General features: G+C 35.4%; 1 protein-coding gene across 1 annotated transcript in view; it reads left to right on the forward strand.

Annotated features, from left to right (window-relative positions):
* LOC136836552 (uncharacterized) overlaps positions 1-24,171 on the forward strand; it is a 322,404-nt gene that overhangs the window by 29,757 nt on the left and 268,476 nt on the right. The window contains exon 2 of the mRNA XM_067100992.1: positions 12,841-12,940. Coding sequence (XP_066957093.1) covers positions 12,853-12,940 — 88 coding nt within the window. The 5' untranslated portion in view covers positions 12,841-12,852. The remainder of the gene's footprint in view (positions 1-12,840; positions 12,941-24,171) is intronic.

Here is a 24,171-nt window from a genome sequence, read left to right on the forward strand (position 1 = left end):
CATAGAAGTTAGAGGAGAACCCTTTAGCAAGGTGATTATAGATGTGGGCTGCTTCCAAAAAGAAAGAAAGGAAATGAATATCTGTTAACATTAATGTGCCCTGTGACAAGGGATCCTGAGGTGATTCCTGTGAGAAGTATAAGTGCAAAGGTAATTGCTGAGAAGTTGGTGGAGTTTTTCTCCAAGTAGTTTGGAATACCAGAGATTATGCAAAGTGATAGAGGAACGAACTTACTTCTAAATTGTTCCGGGATGTGATGAAACTGTTGGGGGTGAAACAACAGTTATCAACTGTTTATCAGCCAGAGACTCAAGGAGCCTTGGAAAGGTTCCACCAGACATTGAAAAATGTTAAAAAAATACCGTTATGAGACAGGAAGAGAATGGGATGCTGGTTTACCCTTAGTGTTGTTTGAAGTTAGGAATGCTTGTCAAGAAAGCATAGGGTGTTCGCCAAATGAGATGATTTTTGGTCGAGAAGTGAGAGGTCCACTGAAGGTTCTTGCAGAAAATTGGGAAGAAAATCAAGAGGAAATCCAAGGAGAATATGTGAAGAACTTGTGGAAAAGGTTAAGAGAAGTTAGAAAATTCTCTTTAGAAAATCTGAAAATAAGTTTTAGTGTGGGTCAGCAAGTTCTAGTGTCCTTACCAATGAAAAGATCTCCCCTTACCAATAAATTTCAAGGTCCTTACAAGATAATAGAAAAGTTAAGTGATCGAACTTATGTGACTGAAACACCAGGAAGAAGGAAACAGCAGAGGAAGATACATGTGAATATTTAGAAACCTTACTTCTCAGAGACTGAAACTGAAACAGTTTGAGTAACACAGACAACTTCATCCACAGGGGATGAAGGTGGCTGCGAATTGGGAGCTGAAAACAAGATGAACAATTTTTCAATATTGCAAAATTCGGAGGATAAACTAAAACATCTGAGCGTTCGGCAAAGTAGTGAATTAAGTGAAGTGATTCGAAGTTTCCCTGAAATTTTTGCAGACATGCCTAGGCGTACCGATCTGACAAAGCATAAGATAAAGATCAGAGAAGATGGAAAACCTTTTTAACAGAGAACATATCGCCTATCGCCTTTTCATCGAGATGTTTTGAAGAAAGGAGTTGAGTATTTGTTGCAGCATGGAGTAGCAGTTCTCCATGTGTGTTAGTGAAGGGACCAGATGGCTCATTTAGGATGTGTACTGATTATAGGAAGCTGAATTCCATTGGTGTGGCTGACAATTATCCCTTGCCTGTTACAGATCAATTACTTGATAATATTGGGCAAGCAAAGTTTGTTTCCAAGACAGATTTGTTGAAAATCAAATTCCCTTGGATGAGAATGCTCTGCTGTCAGCTTTCATTACTCCTTTTAGACTATCAATACACTATTTTGCCGTTTGGTCTGATGAATGCTCCTGCAGCATTTCAACGAGTGATGGATCAACTGCTCGGATCCACAGAAGGAGTAGGTGTTTGCCTTGATGACATAGTGATTTATTTTACAACATGGGAAGAACATCTGAGGATTTTAAGAAAAGTGTTCAAGTAACTGTGGGAAGCAGGAGTAACAATCAACTTACAAAAAAATGAGTTTGGAAAGGCAACTGTTCAGTATTTGGATTTGAAGTTGAAAAAGGCCTTCTCGTTCCTGTTGACGCTAATGTAGAAGTTATCTGTAAGGCTCCCCGCCCCCCCCCCCCAACCTCCGGCCCCTGCTACCAGGAAACAGCTACAAAGAGTTTTCGACATGGTTGGATTTTATCGCCGATTTTGTCCAAATTTCTCTTCTGTAGTAGCTCCCTTAACTGATTTAACAAGACTAAAGACAAAGTTTGTTTGGACTTCAGAATGTCGAGAATTATTTGAGAAGGTTAAAACCATTTTAACATCAAGACCATTACTTCAAGCTCCAGACTTCAATAAGAAGTTTGTGATACAAGTTGATGCATCTGGCTGTGGAATTGGAGTTGTTCTGCTTCAAGAAGACAGTGCTATTTTACATCCTGTTTGTTTCATGTCTTCAAAGTTGAAAAAAGCATCAGAAAGTGTATTTAACCATAGAAAAAAACGCTAGCATTAATCCACCATTGAAAAAGTGTGCAGTGTATATGAACCGACCTACGAATGAAGAAATTTTAGTGTTGTCTGACCACAACCCTGTCTCATTCATCACTAAGATGAAAAATAACAATCAGAGATTTGCAATGTGGTCTTTGTGCTTGCAACCGTATAATGTAAAAGTGAAACACATTTCAGGAAAGAACAATGTAGTTGCAAATTATTTATCCAGTTGTGAATCTTTGGATTCAAACCCAGGATAACTAATTTTTTTTTTTGGGGGGGGAGGAATTTCATAATATTGTCTTTGAAATGTAATTTTTCCACGATTTTTATATATTTACTGTTCTAGTTATCATGTATTCTGTGTAGTAATAATAATTGTTGAGGTATCGTGTGTAGTGTATGTAAGATTTCACAATCACCAATACTACACTTTTAATAATAAAGTAATATAAATTCATGCATTTCGTCTTCCAGTGACATGTGATCTGTACTTGTGATAGTGGATGCTTTGTTTTGCTTCGAGTGTCATCGCGAAAGATAACATTTTGACAGGTCAAGATAACAATAGGCTGCTCAGTTCTGAAAACCAAATTGGTTTTCGTCTGTTTTACAGAAATGCCAATTGTAATTATCCAGCTGCATGTTGCATTGGTCGCGTATCGTCCGCATTTATTTCTTTGTCCAATACAATTTTCTGTTCAGTCACATATTATTCTGATCGGGTCTCATGTGACAGGAAGTGACGTCGTCTTTCTTTTGTAGAATGTTCCACGAATCTCGTTCCCAAAATGTTTGACATAACGTATCTAAAAATTTTGCTCTTTGATTGTAGATAGGATTAATTTCATTATAAGACCGGATACTGCGCTAGTTACATTAACTCTCTCTCTCTCTCTCTCTCTCTCTCTCTCTCTCTCTCTCTCTCTCTCTCTCTCTCTCTCTCTCTCTCTCTATATATATATATATATATATATATATATCTCTCTCTCTCTCTCTCTCTCTCTCTCTCTCTCTCTCTCTCTCTCTCTCTCTCTCTCTATATATATATATATATATATATATATATATATATATATATATATATATATATATATATATATATATCACGTAGTTTTAAACTTGCAATGTAAAAGTAAAGATTTTGTACTGGTCAGTCTTTAGTGTTTGATAAAATTTCTTGTGAAATCTTGAAGTTGCATTTGTGTAAGATTGTGAATTCTGAGTGTTCCGTGGTGCCACATCAGTTAAGGTAAATTTTGGTAATGGCCATAACTGCAGTTTACAGGTATTGTACTATTTTTACAGTTTGAGTCATGACTTAAAATACTTTAGTGATTTTATAGTGTATTTCATTTTCAAGAATGGTATAATATTGGTCAATATTTAGGGATTTTTGCTTTAGTGAACTTACACTATATTTAATTTTTTATGTCTTGGGTAATTGTGTGCTCTTAATGTGACTTGGGTTATTTGATGATTTTTGAATTGTTTGTTTAGTTCTTTGTGAATTTAACACTTTGCCATATTTTATGTATTTGCAATCTTTTAGTTTTTCACATTTTATATAGTGGTGATTTAACATTTATTTACTTAGCACCTTCAGTGTTTCCTAATAGTTTAACATTGCATACTTGATTTAATTTTAATTTACTCGGATTTTTTTTCAAATCTTAAGCATTTCTTAATAGTTTAAATTTTGCTCGATTAATTCAATTTCTTTATGAATTAACATTTGTGAATTAATTCAAGAAACAATTCAATTTTCTGTTGTTTTAACGTAATTTTAATTTTTTTCTTTAAAAGTGAGATTGTGAATTCTGATAATAAATTTTGAATTTAAAAGAAAATTTTTGTATTTAAAGTTTTTACAATAGTGTTTCATTTGCTAACAACCAATGATAGGATTAATTGTGTGCATAAGGCATAGCAATGAACATGTTTTGTTCCTTCAGTTTTGCTGATGTGACTCTAACCTGGGGAGATAGTTAAAGTTGTTTGATGGAGTGATGCCCTTTTACTTTAGTATATTTCTTTTTTAAATGTTGACAACTCACACTAGTTTTGATAAAGTTAGTCTGATTTCTCACATGATTAGTAAGTGTTATAAGGGATCACTGTTGCCTTTAGAATACTCAGACATAATTTTATTGTTATGAGAGTTCAGGTATCTGGCTGAAGTGAGGTAAATTTTTGAAGTCTATGACTAGTTGTGAGTAATCAGGTACTTGGAACACTTCATGACAATATATATATATATATATATATATATATATATATATATATATATACAGATATATATATATAATATATTATATATATATGCATACATATATATATATATATATATATATATATATATATATATATATAATATATATATATATATATATATATATATATATATATATATATATATATATATATATATATATATATATATATATATATATATATATATATATGTATATATATATACAGTATTAAATAATCCGGACTGGAATGACTGGCAGAAATTGGGGCAGACAAAGGAGGAAGGAGCCAACTAGAACCAAAGTGGCAACCTTAATACTAATTTGTTTACAAAATTCAAACGTTTATACAATTGTACAAATAAGTCAGGCTCATCAATATTTACAAATGAGTCAATAGCAAAAAAACAAACAAAATAGTTCAATAAACTATCTAATCAGCAAATGTAAAAATAAAGTCATAAGCATTAAACAGTTATTAACATTATGTTAAACAGGAGTCTGAAAAATACGTCAAATATGACCTCAGAGCATAAAACAGAAATTTACATATGAAACAAATAACCTGTCAAAAATCACCTTTACATGACGAACAAATACACAAATCGTTGCGAGAACTTTGTCTCAATGAATACTTTAAACACACGCAAATCATAATGCGTCTTACAGATAATATACGACCACCATGGGGTCAAACTGAAGAGGTGATCATCCAACATAAGCAAGTCCACTATACTCGGACCAGAACACCCAAATGCAGCAAACATCCAAAACAGGTCGGACTGCAGACGAAGTCATTCTCCACTGCAAGCAAATCCGCCATACTTGGACCAGAACACTCAAATGCAGCGAACATCCTAAACAGGTTGAACTGCAGACGAAATCACGCTCCAGACAATGAGGTCATACTCCACACGACGGGGTCATACTCCACACGACGAAACACACCAGTCCATCTCGTACTCCAAGTAACTAATACCTGAAGCTACTCTGACTGGCCCTCAGGTAGGCATACCTGAGGCTCTGCTGCTGACAGAGTGCCTAACACTAACGGCTTCTTGACTCCATGCTGGCCTGCTACTGACTGCCTGTTGTCACACAACTCCCGGCGGACGACACCTCACCTGCCAACGTGGCAAAACTGAAATCACAGGAGACAAAACCAGACAGAAGGAAACAATCGGAATACGATTTGTTCCTTACAAACAACTACCTAGCCTGACAAATATATATATCGGAATACGATTGTTCCTTACAAACAACTACCTAGCCTGACAAATATATATATCGGAATACGATTGTTCCTTACAAACAACTACCTAGCCTGACAAATATATATATCGGAATACGATTGTTCCTTACAAACAACTACCTAGCCTGACAAATATATATATCGGAATACGATTGTTCCTTACAAACAACTACCTAGCCTGACAAATATATATATCGGAATACGATTGTTCCTTACAAACAACTACCTAGCCTGACAAATATATATATCGGAATACGATTGTTCCTTACAAACAACTACCTAGCCTGACAAATATATATATCGATTGTTCCATACACCTGTTAGCCTGACAAATATATTACAAACAAACTACCTAGCCTGACAAATATATATATCGGAATACGATTGTTCCTTACAAACAACTACCTAGCCTGACAAATATATATATCGAATACGATTGTTCCCTTACAAACAACTACCTAGCCTGACAAATATATATATCGGAATACGATTGTTCCTTACAAACAACTACCTAGCCTGACAAATATATATATCGGAATACGATTGTTCCTTACAAACACCTACCTAGCCTGAACTACAAATATATATATCGGAATACGATTGTTCCTGACAAACAACTACCTAGCCTGACAAATATATATATTGGAATACGATTGTTCCTTACAAACAACTACCTAGCCTGACAAATATATATATCGGAATACGATTGTTCCTTACAAACAACTACATAGCCTGACAAATATATATATCGGAATACGATTGTTCCTTACAAACACCTACCTAGCCTGACAAATATATATATCGGAATACGATTGTTCCTTACAAACAACTACCTAGCCTGACAAATATATATATCGGAATACGATTGTTCCTTACAAACAACTACCTATCCTGACAAATATATATATCGGAATACGATTGTTCCTTTACAAACACCTACCTAGCCTGACAAATATATATATCGGAATACGATTGTTCCTCACAAACAACTACCTAGCCTGACAAATATATATATCGGAATACGATTGTTCCTTACAAACAACTACCTATCCTGACAAATATATATATCGGAATACGATTGTTCCTTACAAACACCTACCTAGCCTGACAAATATATATATCGGAATACGATTGTTCCTTACAAACAACTACCTAGCCTGACAAACACAACTACCTACCTAGCCTGACAAATATATATATCGGAATACGATTGTTCCTTACAAACAACTACCTAGCCTGACAAATATATATATCGGAATACGATTGTTCCTTACAAACAACTACCTACCTAGTTCCTGAAACAAATATATAAATATATATATCGGAATACGATTGTTCCTACAAACAACTACCTAGCCTGACAAATATATATATCGGAATACGATTGTTCCTTACAAACAACTACCTAGCCTGACAAATATATATATCGGAATACGATTGTTCCTTACAAACAACTACCTAGCCTGACAAATATATATATAATACGATTGTTCCTTACAAACAACTACCTAGCCTGACAAATTATTCGAATACGATTGTTCCTTACAAACAACTACCTAGCCTGACAAACAACTACCTATTGTTCCTTACAAAAGAACTACCTAGCAAAATATATATATCGGAATACGATTGTTCCAAAGAACTACAAACAACTACCTAGCCTGACAAATATATATATCGAATACGATTGTTCCTTACAAACACCTACCTAGCCTGACAAATATATATATCGGAATACGGAATAAACACCTACCTAGCCTGACAAATATTGTTCCTTACAAACAACTACCTAGCCTGACAAATATATATATCGGAATACGATTGTTCCTTACAAACAACTACCTAGCCTGACAAATATATTTATCGGAATACGATTGTTCATACTTACAAGCAACTACCTAGCCTGACAAATATAGATATCGGAATACAATTGTTCCTTACAAACAACTACCTAGCCTGACAAAAATATATATCGGAATACGATTGTTCCTTAAACAACTACTTAAAAATATCAATCTATATCTATAGCCTGACAAATATATATATATATATATATATATATATATATATATATATATATATATATATATATATATATATATATATATATATATATATATATATATATATATATATATATATATATATATATATATATATATATATATATATATATATATATATATATATATATATATATATATTTCTGACTCACCACGGACCGAACTCCGGTCTTTCAAGTGAGAGTCAAGGGCATTAGCAATTCAGGCGCAAAGGTCATAAAAGATTTGGAACCTATATACTTATGTACCTAGGGTTTTTTCCATGGCTGGCGACTAAGGCCTAACATACCAGCGAATTTTACCCAACTCCTCGACCCATCAGCTTGTTCCTTGAAATTCTGATGGTTTTTATTCTTTACAAACATAATTTTTAGCAAAGCATACTGGTTTGTAGCATATAAAGCACTTACCTTTATTTCTGATGGTCTGTTTCTGCTGCGCCTTATTCCTAATAAGCACACAGTTTTTGGCAAGTGCGATGGCCTGCAACACACAAAGCGCCTACCTTTTCTTTTTCTAGTGTTTCTGCCTGGATACCTCCTATTGACCTTTTCATTAGCTTCTGGCATTCTCCTAAGCTTAGGACATGAGCCATCAAGGGCTGCTCTGCAAACTTCACCATCTTGGTACTCTTCCCCTTGGGAATGTTGCCATCTTGGTCAAACACATGCTAACGAATTGTTCTCTGATAAGTCGTTCTACAAAATCATCAAATTCTTTTCTGCATTTAGGTATTCTAATCCACTCACAAGGCTTCATTAGAAGTCATACTTTAAAAATATTTGCAGACCCTCACCTGTTGGTAATGGACTTAAACAGCCCACTCATCACTATACCAGCCTTAGCTCTCTCAAAATCTCTCAAACATTTCTATGAAAGCATCCATGTTGTGTTTTTTTTTTTTTTATAAAAACTTGGTAATTTTGGCTTTGCTGTGACTAAAGGAGTGCTAGTGCCACTTACCTGTCCTTCAGCTTCTGCCTTGAGTCTTATTATCAGAAGTTTATGTTCCTGCTGTCTTTCAGCTTCTCTCTTTGTCTCTCTTCTTCCCTCTTACTGTGCATGGACAATATTTTGTTTTTTGTTCATGAATCGTTTCAATTCACGACCTTCTAAGCCCATATCCTGGGCCAATTCAATGAGATTTGCTAACTCTGTCACCTTGCTTAAGTGTAAGCTATTCAACTTACAGGCTAATACTAAAAATCATACCAAATCAATGTCACCAATTTAATTCCTGCAAAAATTCTATGTTACACAATGTGTGGAAAGAAGGCCATGTTGGAGCAGTAGCCTGTGGCTTTAAAAGTGGAGTAATTAAAGCAATAAAAGATGGAAACATAAAATTTATTCACAAACCAAAACACAATGATTTTCAACTTGTCAACTGTAACTCATTAATGTGGCATCACACAAGTTGACAAGGGGTCTTTTCCTTAGAATGGCTCCTTGCTTCCAAATAACTCTAAGATAAATTCCTTTGTACTGAAATAGTGCTCTCCTTTCTGCTTAAGATGACTTGGAGACGTCAGTATTTTCTTCAGGAAAGAGTTTTAGTAGGAGAAAAGTTGATTTCTTGCCTCACCTGAAGGGAAGATGTATAGCTGTGTTACCCTTTTAAGAAGAGGTGAATGCTCTCAGTAGTATTCAGTGGCACTTGACCTATGGTTTACCCCTCTAAGAAAGACTGTAGAATGCAAGTGTATAATTATGTTTTGTTTTTAACCCCCTTAAGCAAGGTGATAAGATAAATTGATAACAGATTAAGAGAAGGACAGAGCATTAGTTGAGGGATTCTGTTGTTAGATGTTAGGCTGCCAAACAGAGAAAGGAAAGACAGTAAGAGGAACAGGGAGAATGTCATTAAAAGTAAGTAACACCTGCTAGGATGCTGTTCACTGAGTTGTAAGAGTTAGGAGAGGCCAAAAGTTTTGAAACTCAATCGCAAGAATCTTTGATGGAATCCATTGCTTGCCACAGTTTTATACTAGTTTGATTGCTGATGGATTTTATAAATCTGCACTGTAATAGTCTGAGCTCAGAATAAGACATTTCCCTTTTATCCGATTTCTTCTTTTTAGGGTGAGGAGAGAGCTTGGATGTAGGAATAAGGTGACTGCAGTTGTAAGGTCATTTTGAGGTCAGAGGTGAAGGCATGTAGTGAGGAGGTGTGGGCCTTTATTGGGGGTTAACGGTCACTTGGTGAGACACTGGTGCTGCTTCCATGGGTTTATTTTCGGCAGTGTTTCTTACTGAAATGTAGATTGCTGGACGGCAGGTTGCAGGTTCTGTTGCCAGTCTTGATGGGTTTGTCCTTGCTTTTACCTGTGCAATGCATGCCATTCTAGCACTACATTGTTTGGACTATGATGTAATTCTAAACAGTTGGAGCACTTAGGAATAGTAGGTTTCCATTTCTGAAAATGTTCCAGACACTGTTTGCCGGTTGTCATGCATTTCACAAATAGTGGATCCACTACAATGGTCCTGGTGGTGGCCATGGTGCTAGCTGGCGTATACTCCTCTGTGGGGATTTTATCTCCACATTCTAAGCTGTACCTTGCAGGGAACTCCAGGCATCAGTGACATAAAGGAGTTTCAACTGAAGGTTCATAAAAAAACTGTATTGGGCAGAAACACACGATGGCCTTGTTGACTTTTTCATTCTGATCTAATAGTTGAAAATCTGTGCTGGCCTTCAAGAAGTCCACTGTTGCTCTGCCTTTCGGTGTCATATTGAATTCTCGGTATTTGAGCTTGCTGTGATTTTTATGCTAGGGTTCCTTTTCTGAAGGGCAACAATTGCAGCATAGGAGGTTCATCCTCCAGAGGGTAGTGCTCTTAATATAGTGCTTGTAATATCAATGGTGGAGGATATTCTTCTGTGTCAGAGGCTGGAGGTGAAGGATTGAGAGCAGAAGGTAAGTGGGTGAGGAGGAGGAAGGGATAAGGATATCGGAGGAGAAGTGATTGGATTGGAGAGGAGGAGAAGGAGAGTGGAAGAGGAGGGGAAAAGGGTGCAAGGATGTAGCAGGTATTACCTGGTTATTTCCTGTGCTCTTCATCGCTGGAAGGGTGGGTGAGCTTCGTCGGTATAATAAAGGTAGAACAAGTTGTCTAACTAATGATTCCAAATCTTCTAACCCTTCCAACAGCTGAAGAATATTTAGGCAAACAGCAGTACAGTTGTGTGGCGAGTGTTCAAACCGTAAGCTGCCAAAACAGCTGTGGGCGTAACTATTGACCGAGGGCGGGTATCATATTGGTGTATATATGGTCGCTCAAGTTCTTGATGATTCTGGTATACGCTTGCGTTACCACACGTAGACGTCATGTAACCCTAGTCTTCTTGGATAATCTGGAAGTAGCTCAGACAGACAGATTACGTAAGGCATATAAGAAAATCGCACCAAAATGGTTTCATTTATCATTAAAATTTAAAAAAATTTCATCAACCCTCTTAATCAACAAATGTTTCTTCCAACTGAACTTATGTATGAAATTAGAGTAGGCTATGTCAGTAGTTCTAGAGAAATTTGTTTATCTGTTTCTCGAACTGCAACAGGAAATGGTGCTGGGCTGAACTATAAAAAAGAAAAATAATAACCTCCTAAATTATGCTTCGATAAAGTACAAACAGATAAATGCGCCCTGCTGATGATCCTCTGTTCAGGTGCAGTGAGCAGTTAATGACATGGAAGTTATCTGCACAGGGGTTGTCCACAATTCGGCAGTGAATATATGAATGTAACAGTGACCATTATGTTGTTTTTTTCTGGGGCCATCTGGGGTCATACCCTGTTTGGAAAAGCAGCTCAGTAATGAAATATTTACATAAGTTGTAAGTACAGTCAAAGAAACGCCACATCACGTGATAATAGTTGCAAACACTACGAAAATGAAACCTAATAATTAAGACGTTGTACAAAGCGTTTGAATTTCCAAAATTGACGAATGAGAAAGTCTTAAATATAGCAAATACACGTTACGCGAAACAGAAGTTATGTAGTTCAAAGATGAAAGTGACAATTGCAGGGAAACATAGGGCAAAGTGATAAAGTTCATAAAATTCATATTTAGGTGAGATTCATCCAACTTTGGGGAGAACAAACTGGTTTAATGAAACAATGGTGTACTATACACAGGATTATTATTTCACTCCCGAATGCATCTGTATTACAAATCATTAGCGCACATCTTAAGGAAATCAACTGCAAAGATATAATACCTTTTATAATAAACAAAAAAAGCCATAGCTACATATAAAGTTGTAAAGTAATATGCAAAAAGGGAAACTTATGGCAACGAGAACTGTGGAGGCAACAAGGAGTGTCAAATTGCTCTCTGGGTATCACAAATGGAACATCAGGTCAACAAAGTTGTCAAAATTCACAATTTCTTAAACCAAAGATGAACAGCAACAGAGGAGAATAGCTGAGAAATCTAACGAGATGAACGTCTTCCCACATCCAAAATCTACAGAATACACGGACTGAATTGTATGAGGAACGTTGATAATTACGATATAGTATATATGAAACATGGGTATAGCTAATGCAGGGGGAATGCATTTAATGATGGCTGGGCAAGTGTTGAACAGTAAGTTCCCAGACTATCTGTTTTTGACACACATGGAGAAACCTGAAACTCTGGTAATGCAAAGGTTATATTTACTGGAATCTGTCAAAAGTAATCGTAGCAGCAAATTGCAAAGGTTATATTTACTGGAATCTGCCATAAGTAATCGTAACGGCAAATTGCCCACAACAACATACTTCTGGCTAGGTCGATGATAAGAATTATCTGGAAAGGTATAAACTGTGAACTTTAGAATCCAAATACTGCTGAATTAAAGTTCTAAAATACAAAGCAGCTCCAAATAAGGAAGGTCTCCCAAAGGAGCATGAGGCTGCCCTGAAACGATCAGTTTAGGAATGGTGTCTCCGCATTTTGGTTTATTTTTATCACTGCAGGCTAGTATCTTTTCAATACTACTAAATATCTATCCAATTTTTTGACTCCGTCCTGTGGGAAATTCTGAAGACTTAGCCACGGAGTGATTCCCTGTTAGCATCCACCATTAATTATAATACAAGTGAGTTGTTATATTCATGTGTATAAATCAATATTTTTCCATTTAGAGAGAGAGAGAGAGAGAGAGAGAGAGAGAGAACAAGCATGTGTGGTCGTGCTGATTTTATTCTTTTGTTGTAGGTTGAAGTAAACATGGGAGCTGGCCTGACTTTCTGCATCATGCTCGTCGCCTTGGCAGAGGGCCATCCTTCATCCGGAGGAGAACCTGAATGCAGTGCTTGTGAGTTACCTAAAGGCTTACTTTTACAGTAATGTTATTCTTAGCAAACGTTTTCCTAAGTTCTAGACATTTCATCATTGGATCTCATGAGAAATAATTTAACATTTCAGTCTTAATTATGATCTTCTAAGAAAGACACTACAGACGATAAAAATACCACTAATATGGGAAGTACGTTTTATAAACCTAGGGAAGACACTAATCGATGGGCATTGCAGTTGAACAGTGTATGACAAAACTGGAATAGCTATTGCTGATAAAGGACTTTTTGTTACCCGAAGGATAATTAGGCAAGTTGATGTTACTCTTTTTTAAACCTTTGTAAATCATATATCTTTATGTGATCCGACCTTTGATTACTTTAGTAACAAACAAGACTAATTTTAATTCACAAGATTCAGACAATATCCTTTCTCTCTTTCCTTGATTCAAACCAAACCTATTTATGAAGTATTTAGCTTTTTGTAAAATTTTAATACCTCCTTAACCTTTTCTCTTATCCCTTATAATACTCTTTACCTTAAAAATCTTCTTAATTACCAGATTATATTATTTCTACAGGTTTTCAATAATTAGGCTGTTTATTATCTGTTATTTTACAATATGTATCTCAGAGTATCATCACAACTAAGATTGTTGTCATGGTTATTTTACTCAATGAAATCTGCATCAGCTTTTCACAGATAACCATTGTATTTTTTAAATTAAAGGAATCGAATGAACGGTCCATATATCCAACAAATGGGTTGATTCTAATCAAATGAAAACATCTGAATAAAAATAATGGCAGCTTATATGTATTTCTGACTGGTGGAAATCTGCTGATTTGAATTACACTCAGTCAATCTTGGCTACTGAAGATCTTGGAAAACGAGTTTGTGAAAAATTACAATGAAAACAAATATAAATAAAAAATTACAATGAAAACAAATATAAATAAAAAACCTATTAATGCAAAGGAAAAATTTGGGAATGGCAACATCTCATGCCTGCAGATGTAACAGCCTAGATACCCTTGCAGTTGCAATCATGGCTAATTCCCTTTGACTAATAATTAAAGAATTAACGAATTTGAACTGGGCTGGTGATATAACAGGCTGAATATGGTGTTGCTGAAAAAGGCTGCAAGCGACCAAAAACATAGGATTCAATCTTCAAACCGGCTTGCTCGGTAAAGAGGAGACAATCAGTAAGCACCCGCAGGACCAAGATTCTCAGGGAAAAGTAGAAATATGAAATTCTTCTAAGACTTCCTATATATGTATATATATGACTTTTATCACATCATCGTGATTCATATACAAGCATTAAGCTACAAACGTCCTTTAATATCCAATTCGCTCTACTTCGGAAATAATATATTTTCATACATGTTACTGAAGGGGAATTTTTTATTTGATAATAAGTTCGTCGTCCCGTGGGCTCGAACCAACGAAAGACAAGAACTCAGGACTACGGTGACGCCTTTACTCACACGGCCAACATATATATATATATATATATATATATATATATATATATATATATATATATATATATATATATATATATATATATATGTGTGTGTGTGTGTGTGTGTGTGTGTGTGTGTTTTGCGTGTGTGTGTATGTGCGTGGATGTGTGTGTGTGTATTTTATGATGGCTCAGTGGCTTGACCGTCAACTGGAGTCACTGAAGGATACAATGTCGAGTGTTCGAGACACTTCGGTACCAATAAATTTAGCACTCATAATTCGCCTTTGGTGATAATTCCCCATCAGGGATATTCCCAAAGTAGCTTGAACTGGGTATTAAATGAAATTTGTAGCTTAATGATTATGCATATATATATATATATATATATATATATATATATATATATATATATATATATATATATATATATACATACATACATATATATATATATATATATATATATATATATATATGTATATATATATATATATATATATATATATATATATATATATATATATATATATATATATATATATATATATATATATATATATATATATATATATATATATATATATATATATATATATATATATATATATATATATATATATATATATATATATATATATATATATATATATATATATATATATATATATATATATATATATATATATATATATATATATATATATATATATATATATATATATATATATATATATATATATATATATATATATATATATATATATATGTATATATAGTGAGGGAGGTGCGAAATAATGAGCAGGAAGACAAGTACTGCTGGTTTATTGATGAAGCGGCCTGCTTATAAAGCGGTGTGCGGACGTCTGCGTATACGCAGAGACCGCGGGTAGAAAAATTTACAAGTGACCTGAGGTCAAACTTTCTCTCTATACAAAACAGGACAGGTACATACAGAAAACATAGTGATTAACAATAGTTGGTTGGACATAAAAATACTCTGACACATATACGTGGTACAAGGGCAAATGAGCAGGTAATAAATATACAATTGACAATAGTGATAATGAGGTTGTGTTCGCCTGACCTTAGGTCGCATGTGAAGGCACCGCAGAAAATGGGATGTTCATCATAGAGAACCCGTTGAGCAGGGACTTTACAATACTAATACTATATATATATATATATATATATATATATATATATATATATATATATATATATATATATAAAAAGTGAATGTTTGTATATTTGTTTGGCTTCTATAGAAATCTGAACCACTTGACAGACCAGATAAAATTTTGCACACGGCCTCTATGTCACCTCAGAAAGGTTTTTAACTCAAAATCAAACCCCTACCCCGTGTCAGATATACAAACAGAGACAAAACAAATGAAATTTTCATTTTTACGCCACTTTTTCCTTCAGTTTTCTGGGTTTATTCTCATTTTTCACGTGACACTTCACGTTTTCTTCTGGTGCTCCCAGAAGTATGATTAACCTACAACAATAAACTGACTATAACATAAATCTTTTATCAGAATTTACGTGAATTTCGATCATAATATATGATATAATTATTATAATTGTTTATTACCTTGATAAAATCTACATTGAAAACCTAAATCGATAATTTCTTTCCATAGTAAGCAAAGCCGAGTCTACACGTGTAGTATTGGCTAAATGCAATACTTTCAGACAGCAGAAACCACTACCAAACTCACTCTGTCTCTCTTTCTCGCTCTCTCAAGGCACCACTCAAGCAATAATAAGTAAATAAACACATTTCCTTCTTGTTTATGGTATTAAAATGGTCCTACATCATTTATTGCATAATCACCAATGTTGTGTAGCTTTCACTACACGTCAATTCATACCTTTTGCTGATGTAATCATGCACAGTAAGAAATAGTATTCCCATCATTCAGGAAAATAAAATTATTGTTTATGGTTATATATTAGAATGATATATCCATTTCTATCTTTTATCAACTAGTATTTATTCAAAACAATAAATACCGATTGCCTAACATTCCTCCAAGAAGGGATAGATTTTGTTTGATTCATGATTATGTTATTGTACAAATTGACCAAGTTTATAGATGCTGTACGTGTAACTTTATACACAATTGTACGTTAAGGAATTTGATGTCGCAAAGATAATGAGTTGTAATTTATTATGTTATGTTAAAAACATCACTAAAACCAACATTAAGAAATATGTATCACGCATTGAAGTTAGCCATATAGGGAAGTGTTTTGCCACTTTTTTTCTTAATATGATGGTGGGGGGGGCGTGTTGGAAGGCTAATTCTTGAACAAAGTCACCTGATAACGGGAAAGAAGCAAAAAGGCATAACAAAGTATAGACTATTTCTTATTAAAAAAAGACGTCTATTCTCATACAATATTAAGGAATTTGACGTCATTGTAAAGGTAATGAGTTGTAATTTAATATGTTATATTATTAACAATGTCCCTAAAACCAATATAAAAAATATGTATCACAAGTTGAAGTTAGCCATATGGGAGTGTTATGCAATTTTTTTTCTAAATATGATGAGGGGGTGGGAGGCTAACTCTTGCAGCGATTCACTTAACAATAGGAAAGAGCTAATAAGGCGTAACAGACATCATTGGCCTAGGCCTGTACCAAATTGTCTGCATCACATGAAAATATTGTTTTAGAGTTTCACTGTATGATTTAGACTTATAATGGCCTACAAATAGCAGTGAAGGGTCTAACAGTGAAATGAAAAACACCAATACATAATTTATTCTGATCAGAGCATCTGATATGCTTCCCAGATGAAATACAGTGGCAAACTGTCATGAAATTGGTGCTAGCCTGTCAGCCGGTTGGAAGATATTTAGGTAATGTCATCAGTTCATCTGTCCTGGTGAGTGGAATGTCTCCACCCACAAATTGTTGTCTACATGTAATTTTTAATGGCAGTTTCAATGAAGTGACAGAAGAAATTACAGGTAAATCTTGATTGTGAATACACGGCCTTAGGTTGTTGAATTCTATAATAATGAATGAGTGTGTTAGGGAAGAGTAGGAAAGAGAGAAAGAGGAGAAAAAGGGAGAGAAGGGGGTGTTAGGGAGTAGAAAGCTGGAGAGAGAGAGATAGTTTATCAAAGGTCATTCAGAGTTTTTTCGGGCAGTGCCGGGTTGGTCAGCTAGTATGTATATATTATATATATATATATATATATATATATTTAACTTTATATCACATACACAATTGTTCTGTGCATTAGTAGAATTACTAAAAGGACCTCATTCAAACTGGATGGTATCTAATGGAGTTTTTATTCAAAAAGTTACAAGCTTTCTTGGACAAACAGTCCACATTATCAAGTATCCATTACAATGAGCAAACGCATAGTCCGGCTGTATTTATATCTGTGTGCTGGGTACTTTTAATCCTATAATCGCCTAGCTCTTCCTGTGTGACCTCCACCCTCTCTTGACCTTGGTCTTTCTCTGATCCCTGGTTCCAGATGTCCGTTTTCCGTGCGTTCTCTTGCGTTTTTCTTCGTTTCCTTGCTACTGTGGAGTATACGATTTTTCTAGATATGCTGTCTTCAAAGCCGTTTCCGGTGTTCCCTGCCATCGTGTTGTTGGCGCAAGTTATGAAGGCGTTCTCTACAACCAGTCTAGATGTTTTGTTGGTGTTCCTGTACAGAAAACTCATATTCTCCCAGTCTATTCTGTGATCATTTTCCCAACAGTGTTTGGCAACTGCCGACGTCTGATTATAATGCCTTATGTTCTGCAGATGTTGTTTGCTTCTCTCTTTACATGATTTGCCAGTTTCGCCATAGTACCCTTCTTCACAGTCTAGACACGCTGCCATAAAACACCCCCTCTAATCTCTTCCCCTCTACCGACTTTTTGTTTCTAACTATTTTATTCCTAATGGTGTTTTTGTAGCTGCCTATCAATTTGAAATTATTTAGCTTCCTGTTGATGGGTGCAATAGAGTTGTTGTCCGGAACTGTAATTATTTTCTTCCTACCAAATGTTCCTTTTCAATCCTTTCCCTCTCCCAAAAAGTTTTTCCTTGCTTTGATATGTGCCCACTCCCACCAATACTTAGGGTAGCCTAATCTCCTAAAACTCTCCTCAGGTAATCCAACTCTTCGTCTAAAAATTCAGGGACTGCAAATCCTATAAGCCCTGATGGCCAACCCTGTCATTAATCCTATTTTTATTTCTTTCCTATGACTGGAGAACCTATGTATGTATGAATTGGTGTGTGTCTTCTTCCTATATACCTTGAATTTTAAATTCTCCCCTACCCTCTTGACCAGGACATCCAAGAAAGGAATTTCTCCTTCCTTCTCTTCTTCTAATGTGAACTTGAAGTGTTCATTCAGTTTATTTATGTTTTCTAGAAACTTGTGTAGATCTTCCCTTTCTCCCTTGTAAATGATCAAGATGTCATCCACGTATCTTACCCATTTTACGATATTTAAGTTCCCTTTATTTACTTTGCCCACCTCTTCCTTTTCAAACCATTCCATAAAGATATTGGCTAGAATTGGTGAAAGACTTGAACCCATGGCCACGCCATTTTTTTTTTTGTATATAATGGTTTTCGCCCCACTTGAAAACATTAACGCTGAGGGCCGCTGTTAGCATTTTTATTAAAACGTCATGATCTATGTCGCATGTATAGACCCCCTCCTCCATATTCTTTTTTATTATTTCCATCGTCGTCTTTACTGGTACGTTAGTGAACAGGAAGTTACATCCAAACTTGCAAATTTGCAGTCTTTTACGTTAATTTTGGATAATTCGTCTATCAGGTTCATGTTATGTTTTAAATGCCCTTCGGATACTAAGCCTACCCATTTTCCCATTATGTTGGAAAGAAATTTCTCCAGCCTCCTCTGCGGTGATCTCGTCGATGCCACGATCGGTCTTAGCGGGCACCTTTCCTTGTGGATCTTAGGGCTACCATAAATATATGGGATCTCTGGACTTTCCACTGATTTTACTCTATGTTCTAATTCTTTTCTTTTGGTTTTGTCGTGGATTTTTGTCAACGCTTCCCTTACTTCTTTGTTAAAATTGCACTGTACCCCCAATGTCCGGTTTTTGTTGCAAGCCTCATATGTGTTTTCATCGTTTAACAGTTGTTCTAACTTATTCTCAAATTCTGCGGCGTCCATTACACAACCGCCCCCTTTGTCTGCCTTACAAATCTTTATGTCCTTGTATTTTCCTAACCTATCAAGGGCCTTACATGTAACCTCTCCGGAAACACGAATCTGTTCGACCTAATCCCCGCCCACATGGCCCCCCTGCAAAAAAAGCTGCTTCATCCCCATTTTTGTTCTTATCTAGTTCCCTTAAGCTTTACACATTTCGATGCAATCTTGACTTTCGTTCCCCATGCAAAAAAGTTAAGGCCATATCCTAACACTAGCACTTCATCCCTACTTAGGAGTCTCTTAGAAATATTCTTGACTAAATCAAAGTTCCCTTTTTTACCCACCCGACCTATCGAAGAAAATGGCAACGAGTCTATTCTCGTGTAGCTGAGAACTACGGCGGGCACATACCTTTACATAACTGGCAATTCCTTTGAAAACGTTGTCTAAGCTGGGGCCTCCGTATTTCTCCGTCAGTTCTCTCCTGATTTTTCTGCTTTTCATCCTTAGTTCTTCCAATTCGATCTTTTTCTTCCTTATGTCTTCCTTCATGATCTCTTCTACAAAACCAGGAAACGGATGTTCATCAGTGTCTCTCTCTCGTATCTTGTCCAACATGAACCTGATAGACGAATTATCCAAAATTAACGTAAAAGACTGCAAATTTGCAAGTTTGGATGTAACTTCCCTGTTCACTAACGTACCAGTAAAGACGACGATGGAAATAATAAAAAGAATATGGAGGAGGGGGTCTATACATGCGACATAGATCATGACGTTTTAATAAAAATGCTAACAGCGGCCCTCAGCGTTAATGTTTTTCAAGTGGGGCGAAACCATTATATAAAAAAAAAAAAATGGCGTGGCCATGGGTTCAAGTCTTTCACCAATTCTAGCCAATATCTTTATGGAATGGTTTGAAAAGGAAGAGGTGGGCAAAGTAAATAAAGGAACTTAAATATCGTAAAATGGGTAAGATACGTGGATGACATCTTGATCATTTACAAGGGAGAAAGGGAAGATCTACACAAGTTTCTAGAAAACATAAATAAACTGAATGAACACTTCAAGTTCACATTAGAAGAAGAGAAGGAAGGAGAAATTCCTTTCTTGGATGTCCTGGTCAAGAGGGTAGGGAGAATTTAAAATTCAAGGTATATAGGAAGAAGACACACACCAATTCATACATACATAGGTTCTCCAGTCATAGGAAAGAAAAAAAATAGGATTAATGACAGGGTTGGCCATCAGGGCTTATAGGATTTGCAGTCCCAGAATTTTTAGACGAAGAGTTGGATTACCTGAGGGAGAGTTTTAGGAGATTAGGCTACCCTAAGTATTGGTGGAGTGGGCACATATCAAAGCAAGGAAAAACTATTTTGGGGAGAGGGAAAGGATTGAAAAGGAACATTTGGTAGGAAAGAAAATAATTACAGTTCCGGACAACAACTCTATTGCACCCATCAACAGGAAGCTAAATAATTTCAAATTGATAGGCAGCTACAAAAACACCATTAGGAATAAAATAGTTAGAAACAAAAAAAAGTCGGTAGAGGGGGAAGAGATTAGAGGGGTGTTTATATGGCAGCGTGTCTAGACTGTGAAGAAGGGTACTATGGCGAAACTGGCAAATCATGTAAAGAGCGAAGCAAACAACATCTGCAGAACATAAGGCATTATAATCAGACGTCGGCAGTTGCCAAACACTGTTGGGAAAATGATCACAGAATAGACTGGGAAAATATGAGTTTTCTGTACAGGAACACCAACAAAACATCTAGACTGGTTGTAGAGAACGCCTTCATAACTTGCGCCAACAACACGATGGCAGGGAACACCGGAAACGGCTTTGAAGACAGCATATCTAGAAAAATCGTATACTCCACAGTAGCAAGGAAACGAAGAAAAAACGCAAGAGAACGCACGGAAAACGGACATCTGGAACCAGGGATCAGAGAAAGACCAAGGTCAAGAGAGGGTGGAGGTCACACAGGAAGAGCTAGGCGATTATAGGATTAAAAGTACCCAGCACACAGATATAAATACAGCCGGACTATGCGTTTGCTCATTGTATTGGATACTTGATAATGTGGACTGTTTGTCCAAGAAAGCTTGTAACTTTTGAATAAAAACTCCATTAGATACCATCCAGTTTGAATGAGGTCCTTTTAGTAATATATATATATATATATATATATATATATATATATATATATATATATATATATATATATATATATATTATATATATATATATAATATATAAAACCATTCTATAAAACCATTCTACATGTCTCTGTCTCTAAAAATTTTGATGTTTTGTTTGCAGATTTGTCATTTGTTGTGAGATATGATTTTAAAACGTCTTTTCTTACAGATAAATTGTGTATCATGTAATCTTAAAATATCTTGATATGTTTTTTTCCATTTGTTTAATATATTGTGCAGTATATTAAAGTGTTGTGGACCCAAATTCTTAGCGTGCTGTAGAGAGGGAGAGATATTTTTTGAACCATTATCGCTTACCCGCTTCCTGTATTTACACAAGTGTTTGGAGAAAGGCAAGGGCCTCTTTGGTTATCTCTGACATGAGTTGACAGCTATCGGCAAATTTCTTGTTACACATTTGTTCTGTGTACCTATGCTGAATTTATTATCTTGGCCTATGTCTATTATATGTTTCCATGATCTTGAGTAGAAAGAATGAGGAACAGAGGTAGATGAAGTTGACATGTTGGCAGCGAGCCAGTTTTGGTCGCAAATACTTCCTTCTGTTTGCTCAGGTGGTTTGAGTGAGCGGATGATGTCAATCATAGAGATAAGAGCTCTGGCATATTTCCTTCTGAGTCTTAGAATTCCCTGTGTGTATTCTTTGGGTATTCTGGGAGGAGAGGAATCAGGTGTTCTGTGAATTCCCTATGTGTATTCTTTGATTATTCTGGGAGGGCTTGAAGATAAAAGAGGAGTGCTGAATGAGAAACAGTTAGTTAGCCAAAGGGGTTGCTGGTGATAGGTTATCTCTCTCTCTCCCTCTCAAATACCATTCATGTATAAGGGTGTTATACTGGTTGCTCTCCTCTTTGTAAAAGTTTTGTTAAATTCACCCAAAAAGTGTATACATTTTGTAAGAGTGATCTAAGGTCTTTATATTGTGCAAGCATTGTGGAAAGTGTATAATGGTGTAACGCTTGTAAAAGGTAATGTGATGTTTACTGGTTTTATATTATGTTAGGATGTTCTAGGTAAAAGAGAATTATTATTTTGATAAGAGGTGGATAATATCTCTTATAGTGAGTTCTAATGTGTCTTGCTGCATTGTGACTTGGCAGTGTTGTCTTTGAGAAAGTCTTAGAAAGACGTGAGTTTAGGTTTTTTTTTTTCTAAAGTGAAGGTAATCTTTTGAAAGATTGATATAATCTTTAAGCATATTTTTGTCTTAGTGAAATTGCTGTTGGTATATTTCCATTTTTGCATATTTCATTCTTATATGTCTGTGTTATCATATTACTCTAATTTTATAATCAGTGTGTTACAAAGTTCTGTACTGGTGATTACTTAGCATTTTGTTAGTGCATACTTATTATTGAGATTTCAGAGAATATTTATATGGATTCCAGTCAGTAATATTTTGGTGAACACTTGTGTTGAGTTTAGTTAATCAGGTATATGTTTAAAAAACTTGAGTGAAAGTTAATGGTTTGAATCTTACTTAACCAAATTGTTTTCTTAATAAATTAAAGTTTTGTGAATCAAACTTGATTAAGAAATACTTAAATTTTACACTGTTGTCAGTGAGATTGTGAACTCTGCATATAACTTTTGAACTTAGAAATAAATTTGTCTGTTTAAAGTTTTAAAAGCACAGCATTTCATTTTGACCACTACTAATTAGAGAAATTAATGAATGTGTACAAGGTAAGTGATATATCGGTTTGTTCGCCTGAGACTTAACTAGGTGAAATAGTACCAGGGAAACCGTTATAGTGTTTGTTGAAGTGATGCCCATTTTCCACTAGTCTGTTTATAGCTTGTTAGCTGTTACCTCACCCATAACTTGATAAAGTTAGATTGATTTTCTCAAGTGATAAGTAAGTTTTATGGGATCACTGTACCTTTAGAGTATTCAGTCTTAATATTTTTGTTATGAGGTTTCAAGTATCTGGTCGAAGTGAGGTAACTTTTTTTGTCTTATTATTTGTGTAATAACCAGGTGCTTGATCACTTTGTGACAAAATATTTGGTGCCCATCGTCCGGGAAGAACTAAACAGAATATCACTCTGGTTTATGGTTTATACTGGTGGTGTTAGGAATATACATTGGTAGGAGAGTGACCATATAATTGTTTTGAAGTGTATTGTAAACCCTTTTTGTTGAGTTAACTAGAGAAAATGGCTCTGTTTGAAGTTCAGGAATTTTTAAGCGCTCCAACCATCAGAAAGTTATCTGAATCTCACCTGACTAAGGCACAGTGGACTCTCTTAGCAGTGACATGTGGGGGTAATGTTACTTTTGATATGGTTGAGGCACAAGTCAAGTGTGTCGCAGTCCAGGCACTAATAAGCTCTGGTAAAGTAGATGGAGAGTTAAGGGAGGCATATGAATTGTTGAATGC

Source organism: Macrobrachium rosenbergii, chromosome 56 (genome assembly GCF_040412425.1).
Source record: "Macrobrachium rosenbergii isolate ZJJX-2024 chromosome 56, ASM4041242v1, whole genome shotgun sequence".
Classification (NCBI taxonomy): domain Eukaryota; kingdom Metazoa; phylum Arthropoda; class Malacostraca; order Decapoda; family Palaemonidae; genus Macrobrachium; species Macrobrachium rosenbergii.